At 39.3% G+C, this 18,128-nt stretch overlaps 1 protein-coding gene across 1 annotated transcript in view; it reads left to right on the top strand.

Moving 5' to 3' along the window:
- ccser1 (coiled-coil serine-rich protein 1) overlaps positions 1–18,128 on the top strand; it is a 115,886-nt gene that overhangs the window by 4,840 nt on the left and 92,918 nt on the right. Inside the window, exons 2-6 of the mRNA XM_041042124.1 lie at positions 1,755–2,772; positions 3,295–3,712; positions 6,765–6,949; positions 14,581–14,671; positions 17,297–17,402. Of these exons, the coding sequence (XP_040898058.1) occupies positions 1,780–2,772; positions 3,295–3,712; positions 6,765–6,949; positions 14,581–14,671; positions 17,297–17,402 (1,793 nt within the window). The 5' untranslated portion in view covers positions 1,755–1,779. The remainder of the gene's footprint in view (positions 1–1,754; positions 2,773–3,294; positions 3,713–6,764; positions 6,950–14,580; positions 14,672–17,296; positions 17,403–18,128) is intronic.

Genomic DNA, 18,128 nt, shown 5'->3' with positions numbered 1-18,128 from the left:
CAGTAGCTCTGACAGAGGCAGCTCCATCAACATTATGGGGGGGAACCGCACAGTCACTGTTAGACTCATTAGTTGCAGAAAACAATGAAAATGTGGGTGTTTGTCGAAATGACTGCTTCCCCTTAATCTGTCACTCAACACGTGGAACTTTGGTCAGCTCATAAAATCAGTGAGACATTAACTCTGCTCACAAAGCGTTTACTGAGAGGTCTGCTTAGAGTCAAATTGTAGAAATTTAATGATTTATTGAGTTTTATCAATACAATGTGAGGCACAAACCTGCAGCCTGACACCCTTTATTCTCAAAGACTGACAGTGCAGGTTAGAGGGTAGCTTGTTAATATTCAGTGTAGCTGAGCCACAGGAAATTAAGGCTCGACATAACTCAGTGACTCCTCTTTGTCCATGATTCCTGTTTATTTTTCCATTATTCTGTCATATTTCTTTTTATTGATCCAGAAAGGGTAATCGCTTTGCGTTTTGTCATTTTGTCTGTTTCACTCTCCCATGTTAAATAAAAGTTGAGCCTCCAAGTTTCATACCTGCATAAATCACATAGATTTACAGACTTTCTTTACTTTTACTTTTACTTTCTTAGATTTAGACTCAACCTATGATCTTTGGGGCGTATACTGTGTGTGCCTGACTACATTTTGAGTTTTTGTAAAGATTTTGCTTCATCATAAATATATATAAAATATTTTTCGTGGAATTTTTCATATGACAGAGAGGTTTAGGGTTAAAAACACCAGCTTAGTGAATGACGACAAATTCAGCTTCTCTTTCCGTGACCTCTCACGTTCTTGATAGCTTTAGTCCCATCTTTATTCTTATCATGTATAAATGTACCAGAAACAGAACTGCACCTCAGCTAGGCTTTTTTAGAATCCTGCGTATTTTCAGATTTAATAACCACTTTATATAGAAAAAATTGGAAATAAGCTCATGTTTTGACTTTGCACCATTTTAGGCAGTTGTGTTTTGAAATGCTTTCAGCATACAAACATCAGAGGGAGATAACAGCAACAGGGTAAACAACATTGTTATTTTTTGTTTACCCCTGCATTACCGATGCCTGAATAGCAAAAATCTATCTCATGAAACCCCACAATTTGCAACAGAAGCATCTGCAGGGTAAAGATGTGGCAGTAATTTATTTTGACTCATTCAGTGTGGGAAATGTGAAGCCTTAATATAAGATTTCTCATTTCAAACAGTCTGTACACTGACAGTCTCTTAATGAAGTGTTTAAATGAAGTGTGAACATTGGTGAACGATCTTGTTTTTACTTGAGACTTCTAGAGCTGGAACAATTAGTCTTTTAATTGATTAGTCAATTGACAGAAAATGAATCAGAACAGTTTTTATAACTGATTAATCATTTCAGTTGTTTAATTGAGCAAAAAAGAAAAGAGACAAGTACCCAGTGGCTGCTGCTTCTCCAGTTTGAGAAGTGGCTCATTATCACTGATTTTACTGTAAACTTAACATCTTTGGGTTTGGTACGAAAGCAGATTAATTGATGTGAAACATAAGATAGAGGTTTTAATGTAATCTAGTCTATAACTTAGAGCTCTAGAAGGTTTTCATGTGCCACACTAGAGAACATATTGTATGTAAATGACACAATTATTAAGTGTCTTATCACTTAAGATGATTTTCAAATTTTAAAGATATTGAACAGGTTTTCATTTGGCTAAATGTGAAGTTAAATTTTTTTTTGTCTTTGTGTGTGTGTTTTCTTGCTTCATCAGAGTGTTCCATTGCCTCAGCTTCTAAATGGGTGAATCAGGCTCACGTCGTTCCACACTTGTGTCCCGCCTGCCAATCTTCCGCCGCAGCAGCAGTAAGAGGCAGGAATCTCTTCCCTCCTCTCCGTCCTCAGGCGGAGTGGGAAATGGCGTCCACACTTCTTCACCTTCCAGCACTAACTCCAGTTCTGGCAGTACCGGGAAACGCCGGAGTCTTTTTCGCACCCCATCTCTTAGTTTCACGGCTAAACGAAACAGTGAACCACGAGTCCAGCCAATCAACCTAAACCTCACACCTCCATTGACGCAAGGCACTGACGCAAATGGAAATAATCAGCAGACGATAACAACGTCAGTGTCAACGGGGTTCGGTGATGGAGGTGGACGACCCAAGTCACGCCACTCATTTGGGTTCGGCAGCCACAAGCAAAAGAGAATCACACGTTCTCAGACCGAGGATTTTGACAAGGCATCCTCTTCCTCCTCCACAGCCAATCGAAATGTGTTTATAAATTGCATCAGTGGCTCAGGGGCCAATGAGGGTGACGACTCCGGATTCCTCGATGACTACAGCGGTGGCAGTAATAACAACAAGCGATCATCACGCCAGAAAAAGCAGCTGCTGCCCAAATCTTTCTCAGCTCACCACCGCTTCTCCCGGACCTCCGATCACCACAGACCTCCAGAGGTGAATCTGGAACCTCCAAGCTCCACCACCATCACTCCGGGGGCAGGAGGGCTCACACCAGGGTCATGGCCAGGTGAGCTGCTGGGCGCCGGTGGTGAGAGCTCACTCCAGTCCCCTTTGATATCCGAGGACCGAACCACAGCCATCACCCCTTCAGAGTTCGTCCCCATCACCGAAGATTCTGTATCCGAGGTGGATGCTCTGCCAGCTCCCAGCCCTGGATCTGGCTTAGCCCCTGGACCTGTCTCTGTGCCTGGGCCTGCTACTGACACAGCTCCACCTGACCCTCCACCTGCTCCAGAGAACTTCAGCGTGGCTGTCTCTACCTCCCAGGTAGGGTGTCCCTTTTTAATGCTCTTTATTCTGCCTTTGAATGTCAAGAACAAAAACCATAAAGGAGGAATATTTATGACCTCTGTGTGGAATCTGTGAAATGTAGCATAAAAATTGAGCACTGAGCATGAAAAGTCCTTTTATTAAAAGAGCTAAGGCATGAAAAAGCAAACCTACGCATGTCTTCAAATGGCCCTCCACATTTTACACCTTTGTGCTCACAACTTTTCCTCCTAAAAAAAAGAATTTATTCTATTTTCTTTCCTAGTAGAAGAGGGAACTCCAGAAAGGAAACCATTTACCCATTATAACAGTTGCATAGACAAAGCTCTTTACTGAGGCCATTGAAGAGTAAATACAACACGATTGTGCTGTTTAAACATGCACATGTCGCTGCCCGAGGACACAAATATCCACCTACTAAATGAAGTGTGTTCTCTTCTCTGTAAACTGTTAGCTTTTTGACTCATTAGGGGCATGTTTTGTTTTTCTAAAACACTCAATAAAATGTCCTCGCCGCAGGTTTTTTTCACTCCAGCTCAGTCCAGCACTGAAAAGCCGTTACTCCCTGACGCCAGCACAGCCAACAACACAGACTATGAGACTGCCATTTCCCTCTCAGAGCCAGAGACAGCTGTACCCTGCCTACCTCTGCAGGAACAATCGCTGGAAGAGAGGAAGGAGAGGGAGGAGGAGAGAAAGGAAGCGAGGGAAGAGGTGTCAGCAGAGGAGAGGAAGGAGCTGGTGGAGGAGAGGAAGGCGGGTTACCTCACGGAGACCACAAGTGAGAGCGAGGCGTGTGTGGTACGCAGCGAGGGTTGCCACTCCAACCCAGAGCAGTCGGATAGGAGGGCAAGAAACACGCTCTCTGTGCAAGAGAGAGGAAGCTTCTGCAGCTGCCATGAACCCAGGTCATCTCACTTGAGGAAGCCGCATGCAGGTATGAAACTCATGCAAAAACTAGCAGGTAAATCACAGATTTACATGCAAAACCACAACCACAGCCACTGACACGCATACACAAGTGTACAGTGAGAGCCCCAGAACTGGGTTGATCTTGCACGATAACCGAGACACACAGACAAACATGGCTTTCATACTTGTCTAATGTTCTTTTGTGATGAGGGTTCCTTGAAATGGTTGACCAGGTATGTTATCTCAAAGGCAACAGCAGCGCTGCTCCGTGTTGATGTGTGCGGGGCACAGCGGTTGAGTTCACTGAACATGTAGCCTGTTGCTTACTAGTATGACGTTTAATTCTGTTCACTCTTAAGCTTCACTTGCTGACTTATAAGGGAGAGGAACATGGGGCATATTAATATTTTCCTGAGGGTTATATCTAAGGTTATATATAAAGTAAATAAAGTAATAGTGGTATCAAACATAAGTAATGACTGTAACAGAAAAACGATGTAGAGCTGTCTTTCTGTAGGCTCTAAACAATTTAAGGCAACACTTCGAGTTCAGTGATGTACATTCAGAAATATATTGAATGATTCCTGATAGTACACAGTCAATATTATGTATGTATTCGTCAAAAACATTCACAGTAATCTCAACCAACGTGAGTTTGGAGGTAAACATTTATTGGGCGGTTGAAGTGATGCCATGCTCCTGCTCCTTCAGTGTTGTTTGTTTTTATTACTCTGCTATGCGTGACTGAACAAGTCAGCAAGTGTGAACAACACGTCCAATAAAAATCTTTTAAGAGTTCATTACCAGGCCTCTCAAAGAGATTAAATTTAGGTGGTGCAAACTGGTTTGATCAGAGTTGAAGGATCATTATATTTGTTATACGTTTGTCTGAGCTTGTTTCCACTTGATGACTGAAAACTAATGTTTACTGTATGAACAACATAATGTTTTCCTTCAACTTCCAACTTCTTTAGTAAGTAAGAGTTTTGATAAAAGTTGCAAATGTTTCCAAACTTTATAAATGTTACAAGAAATTTCACAGCTTCAAAACTGTTTTGAAACTTGCAGCAACTTAGACAGTTAATTTGAAAAAAATGCCCTCAGTCTAATAAATTAGTGCCTGTTGTGGGCTGATAGTAGTAAAACAGTGTGTGTCATACTGAAAATATATTCCTTAGCCAAAGCTGATTTGTTACCATCCCCCTCAGTTCAGCTTCAGCTGCTGTAACATATTGAAGAGGAGGTTTTTATTCTTTATTTCAGCCAAGGCTTATTCAGTAACAGAAAAAAAAATTCTCCTTAAATCTGCAGCCTATTCCTGTGTTTTCTAATTGTTGTTTACCTTATGTCAGACTCTGATCAGACACTGAAAAACTTCTGTCCTCTACTGTTCATTTATTACCCTTTCAGGAAAGGATATACTGTTGATCATTCCAATTCACAAGGAATTGGTTTCACTAGGACTAACTAACCATGTAATTAGGAATCAGCGTTGAGTTGCTGCAGCTGATAACCGCATATTTTCGATAATGAAATATCACTTTATCAGTTCTGTGCTTGCACTTGAAACTGTGAAGGCATTAGTAAGAGAAACTAATGAGTATCATCAACAAAAATTTTCAACAAAATAATTAGGATTACAAATTCATTTATAAATGTGCACATTTAAACACATTCCAGCACAAACACTTCTGTTAGGAAGTATTTGAGTTATAGTTAAAATGCTCAGTTTGCCATTACAATCTGTTATATTACCATCTAAGGAAAAACTGTAACAGTCACAGCGGCACTGTAATTGCACAGTGTCTGCTGTTGTGGTCTTTTTAAAGTTGGCATGATTGTAGCTTCATCTGCCAGCAAACGCTTAGTGCGCTATTAATGGCCTATTGTGTGACTGTGATCTCTCTCTCTCTCACACACACACACACACACACACAATCATGTTTTCCATTAGTTGTGAGGGACACTTCTTGACATAATGCATTCCCAGCCCCTTACTCTAACCTTAACCATCATAACTAAATGCCTTTCACATCAAGTTTTAAACCTCAGACAGCCTTTGAAGTTGTGAGGACTGGCCAAATCACAGTGTGTTGCAATACATGCTTGCAGGAAAGCATCTGAATATTGATCTACAGTGTACTTGGTGCTGTTGTAGCTTCCAGGAAATGGAAACCACAGACTTTGGCAGTGTGTTTTCACTTCACTTATTTATTCTAGAATTTTTTTTTTCTCTTACCACACACTATGTGCAATTTTCCTCTTTTCTTCATTTTCAACTGGGAGTTAAGTAACAGTAAGAATTTCCCTACGGGGATTATACAGTTATTCTGATTCTGATTCTGATTACAGGCTACAGTGATAACAGGGTGAGCTTGTCTGTTGGACTCCACAACAACAGAATTTTACTATATTCATGTGATATGTGGGCCCCTGCGTACTGTAGGTCTGATTTTCCTTTGTGGTTAAAATGATCTGATCCTCTTAGTAAAATGGTTGCAGACACATAGAGCTGCAGTCGCTAATCATGGGGCTTCTTCAGTGTTTTGTTGCCCAGTGTGAAGCCAAAACTGCGAATATCCATGCTCATTTGTTAGAGAGTAATTTCACAAGAACAAAGAAAAGAAAGAAGACACACATTCACATAGAGGAAACTGTGTGTGTATGTGGTTGCGTGTATGTGTGTGTATGAGAGAGAGAGAGAGAGAGAAGAGAGAGAGGTGGTTGGCATGAAATGTTGTTTTTTTAAGAAATGTTTTATAGCCTGTCAGACAGTGAGAAGACGTGGTATTGTGTCTCTGTTTTCACATCTGTCTATTAGTAGATTAAAATATAACAGTTCTAGCAAACCTGGTTTGTCTGTCTGAAGGGTATTGCCCCTGGAATCTCACAGTCATTCTCCGTGTAGTTTTGTTGTTACAAAACAATATTAGTCCAAAAAAAAGAGAAAAAGGTGCTCGATTGAAATGATTGTGTGTCTGTTTTAGGGATCGCTCTTAAAACTGTTTCATCTGAATTTATTCTTTCTCTTTCTCTGTCGGACTTTCTGCCTCTCCTTGTTTCTTTCTTTCCTCCAGCCTCTGTCTGTAGCAGTGTCAGCCCCTATCATGAGGTGATGCGGATGGAAAGGCGTCTTCGCTCCTCATCTGAGGGGGCAGGTGGGCCTCGTATCCATGGAAACCACAGAGATGCCCCGGGCATGGACGGATGTGGTCTGCTCAAACACAGAAACAACTCCTCATCATCCAAACTGGGAAGTCTGGTAGGGCTCCAGCTGTGGTGTCTGTGTTTGTGTGGTTTCTTTCACAGGTTCAAGGTTATGCTCAATTAGCATCGCATCACACTTAGTAGACACTAATAGTACGTGTGTAACATACAGTGTAGTGCGTGTGTAATAGTTTACATTCTAATTAAGGTGTTTCAGTAAAGAATAAGTAGAATCTAGACACACATGCACAACCACATACATGCAATTAGCGTGACCTAAATAGCTTACAATGTGCCACTTCCTCCTCTGTAGGTTCTCAGTAATGCAAGGCAGAGCAGGGCGAGTTTGTTTACAGAATCTTTTCAAACACAGTGGCAAGTGGAAGTACTTTACATGAGGCAAAGAAATGCATTAGAACAATGTTTAAAGCACAATGACTAGGAAAATATAATCAATTAGAACAGAAACATTAACTAGAATAAAAGTAGACAAAAGTGTCACCAAATAGGAATACATACTCATACGCACATGGTACTCAACAGTGTGTGCTGGAAGGTGAGGGTGTCGAGCAGAATAGTGGCAAAAATAATGAAGTGGGGTTCTTTTGAAAGAAATTTAGCCACTTCAGTGCTCGTCACATTCAAAATATTGCAGGGCTCTTGGGCGACAAAGAGACTTTACATTTGTTGAAATGACCTGAAGACATTCTCTGCCTCTTCAAAGATTATTAGACCTTGAAGTCATTCCCGCACACATAGCACACATGGGAAGAGATGAGAGTAATTGCTTAGTGACATTTACACAGTAACTGCGGATGTGGACTTTGTGTAAAATCACGCACACAGATACTTAATATGTCCACAAACTTAAAAAGAGATTCCATCTGTCCCTAGCAGTTTATTTGGTTTGCTGTTTCCTCACTTTTACAACTCTCCATATCCAGGACAAGCATAACAGTTTCCTCGTAGAAAAATTTGCCACTTGATTACCAAATTGCCGTTGCATCACTACAGGAAGAGCCCTGCTTAAAAAGGGGATTAAAAGAGCAGATGCAATTTGCCACAAGTGGAACCAGCTGCTAAAGCACTTCCTTATCATGTTTGGTATGATAAGGGATCCTTTCTAATCTCACCCTCTCTGGTGTGCCACATGCCTCTAGCCATGAAAATACTAGAGTGTTCCGGCATGTCCTGGGAACAGTGTGCTTGACTATGCACTGCAGCTTCGATTCACAAAAATAGTGCCTTTAGTTTTCACTCACTTTGAATTAAATTAATTGCTGGAAATTTAGGATCTTGACATTTCTTAAACTCATTTTGACATGTAAAAGCTATTTAGTGGAATGTAAAGAGACCTCACTGAGAAATGTCACACATTTAATGGTGATCTGTGTCACTGTATTGACTTTGCCACAACAACGTGGCACCTCAAGTGTTAATGTGTATCTCAGTATATCTATACTAAAGTTAAAGTTACAAACAATCTTTGAAGAGTAATACTGTGTGTGTGTGTACACATGAATTTGAAAAACATAAAAAGCCTGGTTTCTTACATTTGAAGATATTAAACTGTGGATGGATCAACTACTCTGGAAAACTTCTTCAGTCATTTAAATCCTAGGATTTAAGCATTATATCCTGGCTGTTAGCTGTTAACCTGTCTAACAATCACTGCACCCCTCTTTTTTGATGCATGCTTTAGCTCTGTCTCTATAGCTACTACTGTGTATGGTCTGGTTTTCTTACAACACACATGTGGAAGCTTAGCGGGAGGCAGGCGAGTCTGAGTCAATCCCATTAATTTTACCAGGGACTATAGGCTTTTCCTGAGAGATTAAAAAGGACAAGGATATACACACAGCACGTTGCTGTGTACTTTAGAGACTGCATATGCGTCATGACATACCCTTCACCAAATGTAGAATAATCACTTTCTTTCCTGCTCTGGGCCTGTGAAGGGCCCTTTAGGGGTCTGAGTCATGAAGGACAGGCAGCTGCCTTGGAGTGTATATTAAATTCTGTACCATCACTCTCTTAGCGTCATAAAAGTTTGTTGGTTAGCAGAAAGCACTTGTGGCTAATGAAAAAGTCTGGATTGAGTGTGTTTGCCACATGCACAATCCCACAGTATTAATAACTTTCGATCTTTTACGTAAATACACAACAAAAGCTACTGAGAGTATTAAAGAAAAGGAATTGAATGGTCTGCTCATTGTTTGTGTAAATACACTGTGGCTGACTGTGGTAAGGAGGCCTGTGTGACAGGGCACCTTTGCAGGGCAAAACAGAGGCAGACTGAAGCACATCATACTAAACAGTGAGTGTGCTATGTGAATAGGCTTTATCGTTGCTTTGTCGTTACAGTCCAGACTGAATATAATTACCATAAAGCAATTAAAGATTTTGGTTTGCAGAGACAAATGACTCATTTGTTGAATACACAGAGAGAAGCTGTGAGGTAGCTCTGTGAAGCAAAGCAAGGCTTTGTTTGCTGTTTGGTGATGTCATCCCAGTTGTTATTGTTATTTTAATATCCTTATGGGAAGCTGCGAGGCATTTATTTTACCGGCATATTCAGTGTTGGATTCTCATAAGTTTCTCAATGACAGCTGTGATAATACTGTGGCAGGCTGACAGTGATTACATTCAGCTCCAGCTAACAAAAAAAAGAGAATTACTTAAGACGTTCTTGAGAAATTCTCTCTTATCTCAGGGACAAGCTGAACAACTTTGAACGTGCACTTTTGTTTGTTGTTTGAATGACATACATGGCAGAATAGCTCAACTGCAATCCACTTTACTTTGACTGTGTTACTTATGCATATCAACAGTTGCTTGGCAGCTGGTTTGCTAGACAGTGCTGTAATGCAGAGTGCCTCTTGATTTCATATCCTCCAGTCTGATTGCTTCCTTGTAAAGGCTAGATATCATAAGTGACACTTGTATTACAACAGATAAGGATTTACTCCCTCTTCCAAACATAATTTGTAATAACTATAACCAGACAGTTGGGTTTTTAAATGAAAACCAATGAGGTTGTTCGCAAATATGGGTATTGACTGCTCACTTTGCCCAAAGATATCATATAAAAGCAGTAACAATAATCATACATATATGAAATCAAATCAAATTTCACATCACTTCTCTGAGGGTAGGTTTCCTAATGTAAGCTGGTCAGACCGTAGAACACTGGAAGTGGTGGCTGATGAAAAATGTACTTATTTATCTCATGACTTATACATAACCATTTATTGTTATGGGCACCAGTGGCTAGATGAGCCAAAAAATGCTGTAAAATAAACAGTGCTAGTATTGTTATTATGTGGTTAAAATATGGATTTAGGACACATTTTAAAAACGTGTCTTTAAAAATCTCCACAAGGGAATACAGGACAACTGCAGTGGTATGCAGTAAATTAGGCCACTATTGTATGTAACAACCATCTTTGTACTGCATATTCTTTTTAAGAGTAATTGTCATGCTGCATTTACATTTTTGTATATTACAAATAATAATAGTTTGTAATAAGTAATAATAAATAATATAAAGTAAGACATGGACTTCATATTAACAGCACTTCTTTTATGGGAATACCAGCATGTTCACATACATAGATTATGAATTGCACATGTATATTTGGCAAATTCCCTTACTGTCTAAGTAGTTATGTTCAATACATCATGGTGATTATGATAAGATGGTTTCTTGTTCATGATCTAAATGTTTTAATTTAAAAAAACCCTAACCCTAAACTGAACAGTATAGGTGCCAATAAAAAGGTAAATGTACCTGTAAAGTTGATCGTCTGTTAGGGGCTCATTTGTGTCGGCAGAACTCATACCCTCCAGGATTGGGATTGACTGCCTCTGCTGTAGAAACAAGATTTAAAAATGCTTCTTTTAATTAAGTGACTTTCCTTAATATCTTTTAAGTTATCTTTGCTCATTCAGGGGGATGTATTTTTTTCTTTGTCTTAATTTGAAATGACTATCAGGGGTGAGCTCATAAGCCGGCTAGCTAGCTTTATGAAACTTACATGAAATTCTTCAGATTTAATAGTAAGCTGGTAATGTGTAGTCATAACTTAATCCAGTACCTTGTTCTAGTGCTCAGTACCTTGATACTCCCAGCTGGTAAATTTAAGGCTCTGTTCAGTTAAATTTAGTTTTGGAGCTCAGGATTATTACTACGGAGCTTTGAAATGTACTTCTACGTACCATCTCTTCTACCCACTGAAGGTGCTTTCAGGCTCGGATTCGCCACCAGTCTGAATTTACTTGCATGGTGTGGCAAAAAGCAGTGGTGTGGGTATGTTATTCATTTCACCTCTGGTTGTCTTGTAATGACGTCAAAATGGCTGCTTTAACAACAAAAAAAAAGACATGCAGATACACTCCAGTTTGTCTTTGAGAAATCCTTTTCATGTCAAGACTACATATTACGCAAGCAGGAAGTGTAGATATCTCACTCTAAGTTATGGCTGTAGTCATATTTTCTGCCTCAGCAGCCTCTGTCACAAAATATGCTAATAAAGTTGTAGCACTTACAATACGTGATGGGAATCCTGTGCTAAAATATGTACCTCAAATTTACGGCCATGGTGAAAATATGGATTCAGCTGCTAACAAAGTCAACAGTATAAAGCACTGGGATGTCGTATTTGTCTCTCTTACATTTTAAACGCTGTTGCTTGTTGAATATGAAAAAGGATGTTTGTTTTGCTCTGGGATGAGTGATTATTCTGCATTAATAAGAGCAGATAGTTGGTAAAGAATAGCAAGTGTTAGGCGGTGTAAGTGAGACTTTGTGAGTCAAAGTCAGTTTCTTTTCATTCACCAAACAGATTTCCGATTTGACTGGACAGTCAATCCTTTATCCCCCCAGGCACATCGTAAACACAACTGGCTGTGAAGTGTCCGCTCAGACAGAATGAAAATCATTTGTTAGTCCATATATTTTCCATTGCTAGAAGCCACAATACCTGGCTGCAAACCCAAATCCCTCTCCCTTGATCTTAATGCATTTACCACCCTTAAGCGCTGAATAAATGTAATTTTCATAGACTGTATATGTGATTTTCACAGTGTGAACAGAAACCAGTGGCTTTTAATGGACAGAAAGAATCTCTTGCTTCCTCTTATCTCTGTTTTGGATGTCTTTCTGCGTGGCAGTTAAGAGATGGAGCCATCTTTTAATGAGACCCGAATCTGATATTATCTCTATTAACTCAAGGATTATACTCACTCAAACCACATAAGCGAGGTAAAAAGGTGACATCTCTGGGTTGTAAAATCATATTAACACATTTCTGTGGTTAGAGGGGCACATTAAAATGGGTAATTTAGCTTCAAATGAAGTCTGTGTGTAGTAGTATCACACGGTATGGGTGTTCATTTCTTTTCCACTACCTTTTAGCTGTTAGCTTTAATGTCTGAGATGTGCTGTTGTGTTCATTTCCATTACCCTGAAATGCATTCTGGTCTTTTTCTGATGTTTACTGCACCGAGGAGCCAGTGAATGAGTGAAAAAAACTGCAATGTAATCTTACATGTTCATGCGCAAACCACAGAGGCTTTATAGGTGTGGCCTTGAAGAGCACTGATATAACTGTTTGGAAATTCTCTCTGTCTCTCACACACAGACACACACATGCTTAGATGTGTGGTTGAATAGTCAGGCATGTCACTAAGCATTGAGACTCTTGTACTCAGATGGGATGAAATCAATACAGAGTGTGGCTGTGACGTTCTTTATGTCCAAACAACGAGAGCTGAACAGAGCTGGTTATTGGATTTTTAGATCCATCTACATCTGCAGATACTTCATGAGACCGGTGCATAGTACTTTTTGTCTCTTGATATTTCACTTAAAGTTTTTCTTTTTTCTTTTTTTTTTAACCTATAAAGGTTCAGGTAAGGTCTTAAAACCAGTATTAAGAGTTCTGAAATCCCATTGTGAGCATCAGCCACTTATTTTCTTTTTGAAAAAGGTTGTTTCAGGTAATAAAGTTTTTCGCAACCAGTTCAAAGCACTTTTTGTAGTGAATAATTAGTTTTGGCCTTGTGGGGTTATCAGGCTGGTGAGATTTGCTGCATCAGGACAATTGAGTATAGTGTATGAGATTAAAAAATACCCCCCAAAAAACCGTGGAGCTCATTATCATTGGTATTTATCATGGGTATTGTAGCCCACCTACATGGTATGCTGTGTAAATCAAATATGCAGAATTATTTGTAAATATTATTTGATCTTGGTGTTGCCATGTCCTTTTGAGTCCAGAGTAACTGGTAAGAAACCTGCTGATGGTGAGAGCACATTTGCAGCAAAGCTCATGTTGGTAGCTGAGAGTTCTTTACCTCACTTGTGTATGTGCGTGTTATTAAGTGAAAATCTTCAACTAAAGAAAAAGAAAATTGTTGACGGACAGTAATTCCTGGAACAGCTACAACATTTTTTTTTTTAACTAATTAAGTTTCCTGCTACAATTATTTATATAAAGCTACAATACTTATATTTTTGTTATACTTTGCTATGTTGTGTTTTAAGTTAGTTTCTGCCCTTTATTCTTGTAGCAACTTTTTTCTGCAGTGGATTTTCCTTTTATGACCATCAGATGGCAGTCTTGACTTTTGAAATTCAACAGAACCCAAAGGAACACATCACCTTCCTGCATCATTAAAACCTCTGGTAATAATACCAGAGAACATAGGATCATTTGCTAAAAGATTACAAGTCAATAATAAGAGGTGAAGCATTACTCAGTATGTATGGTTTTGTGGCTATAGCTCATTTGGCTCATAAAGGATTGGGAAAATATTATCAGTAGTTGCAGAGATACTTCTGGCTTTGATATAACAAAGCATATATTGGAGCATTTATGTATTTGTCATAACTTAATAGAAGATATAACATTTTCTGTTTTTTTACTCTTTTTCTGAGTAAGGAAATGAGCAGGGTTAGTTATTCCGAACATCCTGTTTGCTGCAAAGTAGAAGAGATAAGTGCTTTTGAAAATTCAGATTGTGCAATTTTGAAAATTACACAACCTCTCTTTGTCATGCAGAGTAAATACTGAAGATTTTCAAGGTGCTTCTGGAGCAGGAAATGCTGAAAGATGTTACACGAAACTATAGCCTCATTTACCAACTTCATTTCTTTCCCAAACCGAATCCTAATGATTCCCACATAACAAGCTTGGATGCAATGAAGAGGGACTAAATATCTCATTAGGTGCAGGCTAAGTGGGAAAAAAAATCCCATGCCCTTATAAAAATAATTATGTTATTTTTACTGATGTTAATAAAATTTTGCATTTTTCTTCTTGGAGAATCTCAGAATGTTATGAGCCACCTGGATTGCTTTGAAGAAAAGCATTTGATATTTTGCTGTAATGTTCATAGTTTAACCCTATTTTTAATGAGTATTTCTTGTTTTTCCTCCTCAGGGTTTGCAGAGCCTATTGGCTTAATTGTATTAAAACTGTTCATCATAATTACTTGTTTATACCAAAGTTTTAGGTCCCAAAGTATTTTTTCCTATTAGGAATATAAAAGGACATACATTATCTTATATTTTGTTTATTGTTTAGAATATGATAATCACTCATTATTATTTTATCAGTCTGTTTTATCAGAATGTTTAAATTGTTCATCTGAAGTGTATTTGTTTTTCCCTTTTCTCTTCAGGATGTATTAAACAATCTGGGTTCCTCAGAGCTGGATGAAGATGATCTTATGTTAGACCTGGACCTCTCTGATGATCAGCGACATCGACATGGTAATATATATATATATATATATATATATATATATATATATATATCATAATAAAATATAACATCTGCATTTCTGCACAAAGGTCTTTATGGCAAGTGTGTGGGTGACTCATAGAACAGGCTGCGAGAAGATACAGATTCGCTTTTTTTTTACACTTAACTGTATCAAGCTAACTGAATTTCTGCATTTGTCTAAATACTTATACATGCACTTATACTTAATCGAAAATCTCTACCATACTATTGGTATAAGGTTAAAGTCAAATGCAGAATTCAAAACTATGAGCAGCTGCATAATTTTTAAATGTATTTTTGTAGTCACTGTGTTTCGTTTTCAGAGTTTTTAGAAACTAAGCATTCGAATCAGGGAGAAAAGGGAGAACCTGCCACATAGAAACTTTTGCCTTTATCTATCCCTCCCTCTGTTCAAGTGACTGTCTGCTCAGATTTTTCTCATTGTCACACATTGTTTTGCCTCCTTTCTTGCTTTTCCTCTCGTCACCCCCTCTTCGCTGTCTTTCTCTCTCTTACCCTGTTTTGCTTCACTCCCTGTCTCTCGTTTTCCTCATTAAGCCACCTCTTTCCCATCACCTTAAATCACAAAACCAGAAGTCTCCCTGGTTCTTTCCACATGTGCCACGACTTTGATGCAGCTGCCTCATTTACAGCGATTTATCTCCTTTACAGTTTTGGCATTTCAGTCACTCTCCTCCTGAAATGGTTGAAAAGTGACTGTCAGAGGAGAATTATTGCTTGTGCTCTGCCACACTGCATCATGGAGTTGCCAAACACAGTAACCCCAGCTTCCTTTCGCACATCAGCACATCAACACATCAGGAAACTGTAATATTGAACCAGTGTAGTGAGTGGCTGTAACCAGACCATATCTGAATGCGTCAAGAGGGACTTAATAAAGCCTTTGTGAACACATGCATATGTTAATTCTTAAAATATTCATGTCTTAAGAAGGAAATTTCGATTTTATGAGTAGGCATAGTGAAGCGAAATGATTGATTGAAATTGCAAGCATCGTTCTTATTTAATCATTTCATGCAGTAACATTATGGTAATTAGGCAAAAGTGCAAGCTCTTGCAAATACTGTCAGTATTGATTAGGTTACTGGTGATCTCAGATTGCAGACGTTTGCTTCATATTAATACACATCAGATTGTAAAAATGCAAAATGTACACATTGATTTCAGTCAGTTAATGTTGGACTGAATATGACACAATGAATAAAATGACTATAGTGGATAAACATGACCCTGAAAAGTTACTCAGTCATTGTATAGGGAAGACATGCTTGACCATCGTGTGTGATTATGTTTAGCTGTGACTCTTACTTAACACATCTCTGAGTCAACCTGTCTGCAACTCTGAGGTTCATATTTCTATTGATCTCTCTCTCTCTCACGACATTTAAGCCCCAGATGGACTCACAGAATATTACAGTTGCAGTCAAATAAAGTAAAATGCTCAGCAGCACAGTGGAGTAAAGGCTGCCACAGGAGCTTCTGCCCCAATAAACTGGATTTCCTGAGCTTGTGGGGCTTGGAAAGTTTTGGGTTGGAGGGTGTTTTTGCACTGAGCACTCACGTAAACACACACACACACACACACACACACACACACACACACACACACACACACACACACACACACACACACACACACACAGATTTAAAACATCTCTAAAGGCACTGGCTGATGCAGAGCTAAAGGAGGCACCATCCTTAGTACACACACTAACAAACAAGTGTGCATGCTTAGTCATTACACCTAATGGTTTGCAGACTGTAGCATGAAATTAAAGGTTTGATGAATTGTTCTCATAAAGTCAAGGGACTAAGACTTTGAGCTGGCAATGAAAGGGTAAGGATCTTCCACACAATCAAATTAAAGGGACTAATTGAAAGACACACACCTGCATACACATTCAGGCATTACACACAAAGCAGACAGACTGACTGTCTGACAGACAGACTACATGCACAGCGTCATATAAAGGTATATACACATATGTAGACATACACCACTGGACACACACCCATCCCACAACCCCACACACCCACATGCTCTCATTGGCACGCCTCATTTTTACCTCTCTCAGGTGGCTTGTTGAGGCCTTTATTAAAAAGCAAGCAATTTCACAGCAATTTATGGCCAACAGTGTTCTGCTGCAGGGCTCTGTGTTCTTACTCCAACTGTGACTCATGCCCTGTGGAATCAGACAGGGACAGAAAGAGAGACACAGGGACCTTTACAAAGACATGAAGAAATGCCAAATCTTGGCTTCACCGCCACCTTTTATTCCAGACTCCTCCACTCTGCTATGTCAAATGTGCCATTAAACGCAGACATACCAATTTTTAAAAACAACTGATAGTATCATCATTACTCAAATCTATGGTTTCTGAATTTTAATAAGCTATTTTGTGACATGACTGGTGCTTTACAGCTCCAGTTCAGTTTGGGAGGAAATGAGAGGAGGAGAGTTATTACTGTATGTTCGATGGCTAAAACGTGTTGTGGTAAGGTTAGGTACTTGGGCAGATTTTAAGTGGTAGCTGAGATTACAAAATCAATTTGATAAAATGACTTTATGTGTGTTTGGGTGTGTACACAGTGTCCAGAGAAGACTCCAGCCAGTCCCTGGCCTCCTGTCTCAACCTGCTCCCCTCCCCCATGGACCCATCAGGCGATCGCATCCCAGGGAAAGAAAACAATCAGAGGTATATTTATTTGTATATCTGTTTTCATATACTGTACGGTTCTGTGTACTGTATTCTGTAAAGCATAAATATATATATGGACAGAAAAGACAGGAGAATAATAATGGGTCATGGCCTGGTATTGGCTGGCCCCAAATAGGATTCCATCACCTACAACCGGATGCACTTACCCTCTTGTCCACAGGGGCATTTACTTGTCTTGTACAGAATATCTTCATTACATTATACCATTTCTATATTTTTTTTTTTTTTGCACCTCACACTCCATTGCCACGTGAGAGACGCAGAGACAAAGAAAGAGTGTGGTTATTGTCTATTCTAGGAATTGCTGATCTTGAACGTTCCCATAAATGCATAACGTGTTTTATGTCTTTCCCTCCCGTGGAGATGAGACAAGATGCTAGTACAGAAAGACGGAGGGTAAATAAATAAATAAATTCTGTTGGAATAAATATGCAAGCTGTCTCCCAGTAGCCGACAGCTGAAAGAGAACACTTAGAGTTTCTGTTTGTATGTGTGAGCACCACCTCCAAGGACGGTTCCATATCTGATTTGATTTGGCAACTTGTTTCTTCTGTATGCTCAGGAATCGGGATAGCTCTTGCTGGACACACACGGAAGTGCATGCACACCCACACATCTGCACAGAGATGCATGCGCACACACACAGCAGTTCTGTGGATAGGGCTTATTTGGTTTTATGGTGCCTCTGGGTAATAAAAGGGT

Source organism: Toxotes jaculatrix, chromosome 7 (genome assembly GCF_017976425.1).
Source record: "Toxotes jaculatrix isolate fToxJac2 chromosome 7, fToxJac2.pri, whole genome shotgun sequence".
Lineage (NCBI taxonomy): Eukaryota > Metazoa > Chordata > Actinopteri > Toxotidae > Toxotes > Toxotes jaculatrix.
Note: the sequence above shows the minus strand (reverse complement) of the source record. Positions and strands in the feature narration are given on the sequence as shown.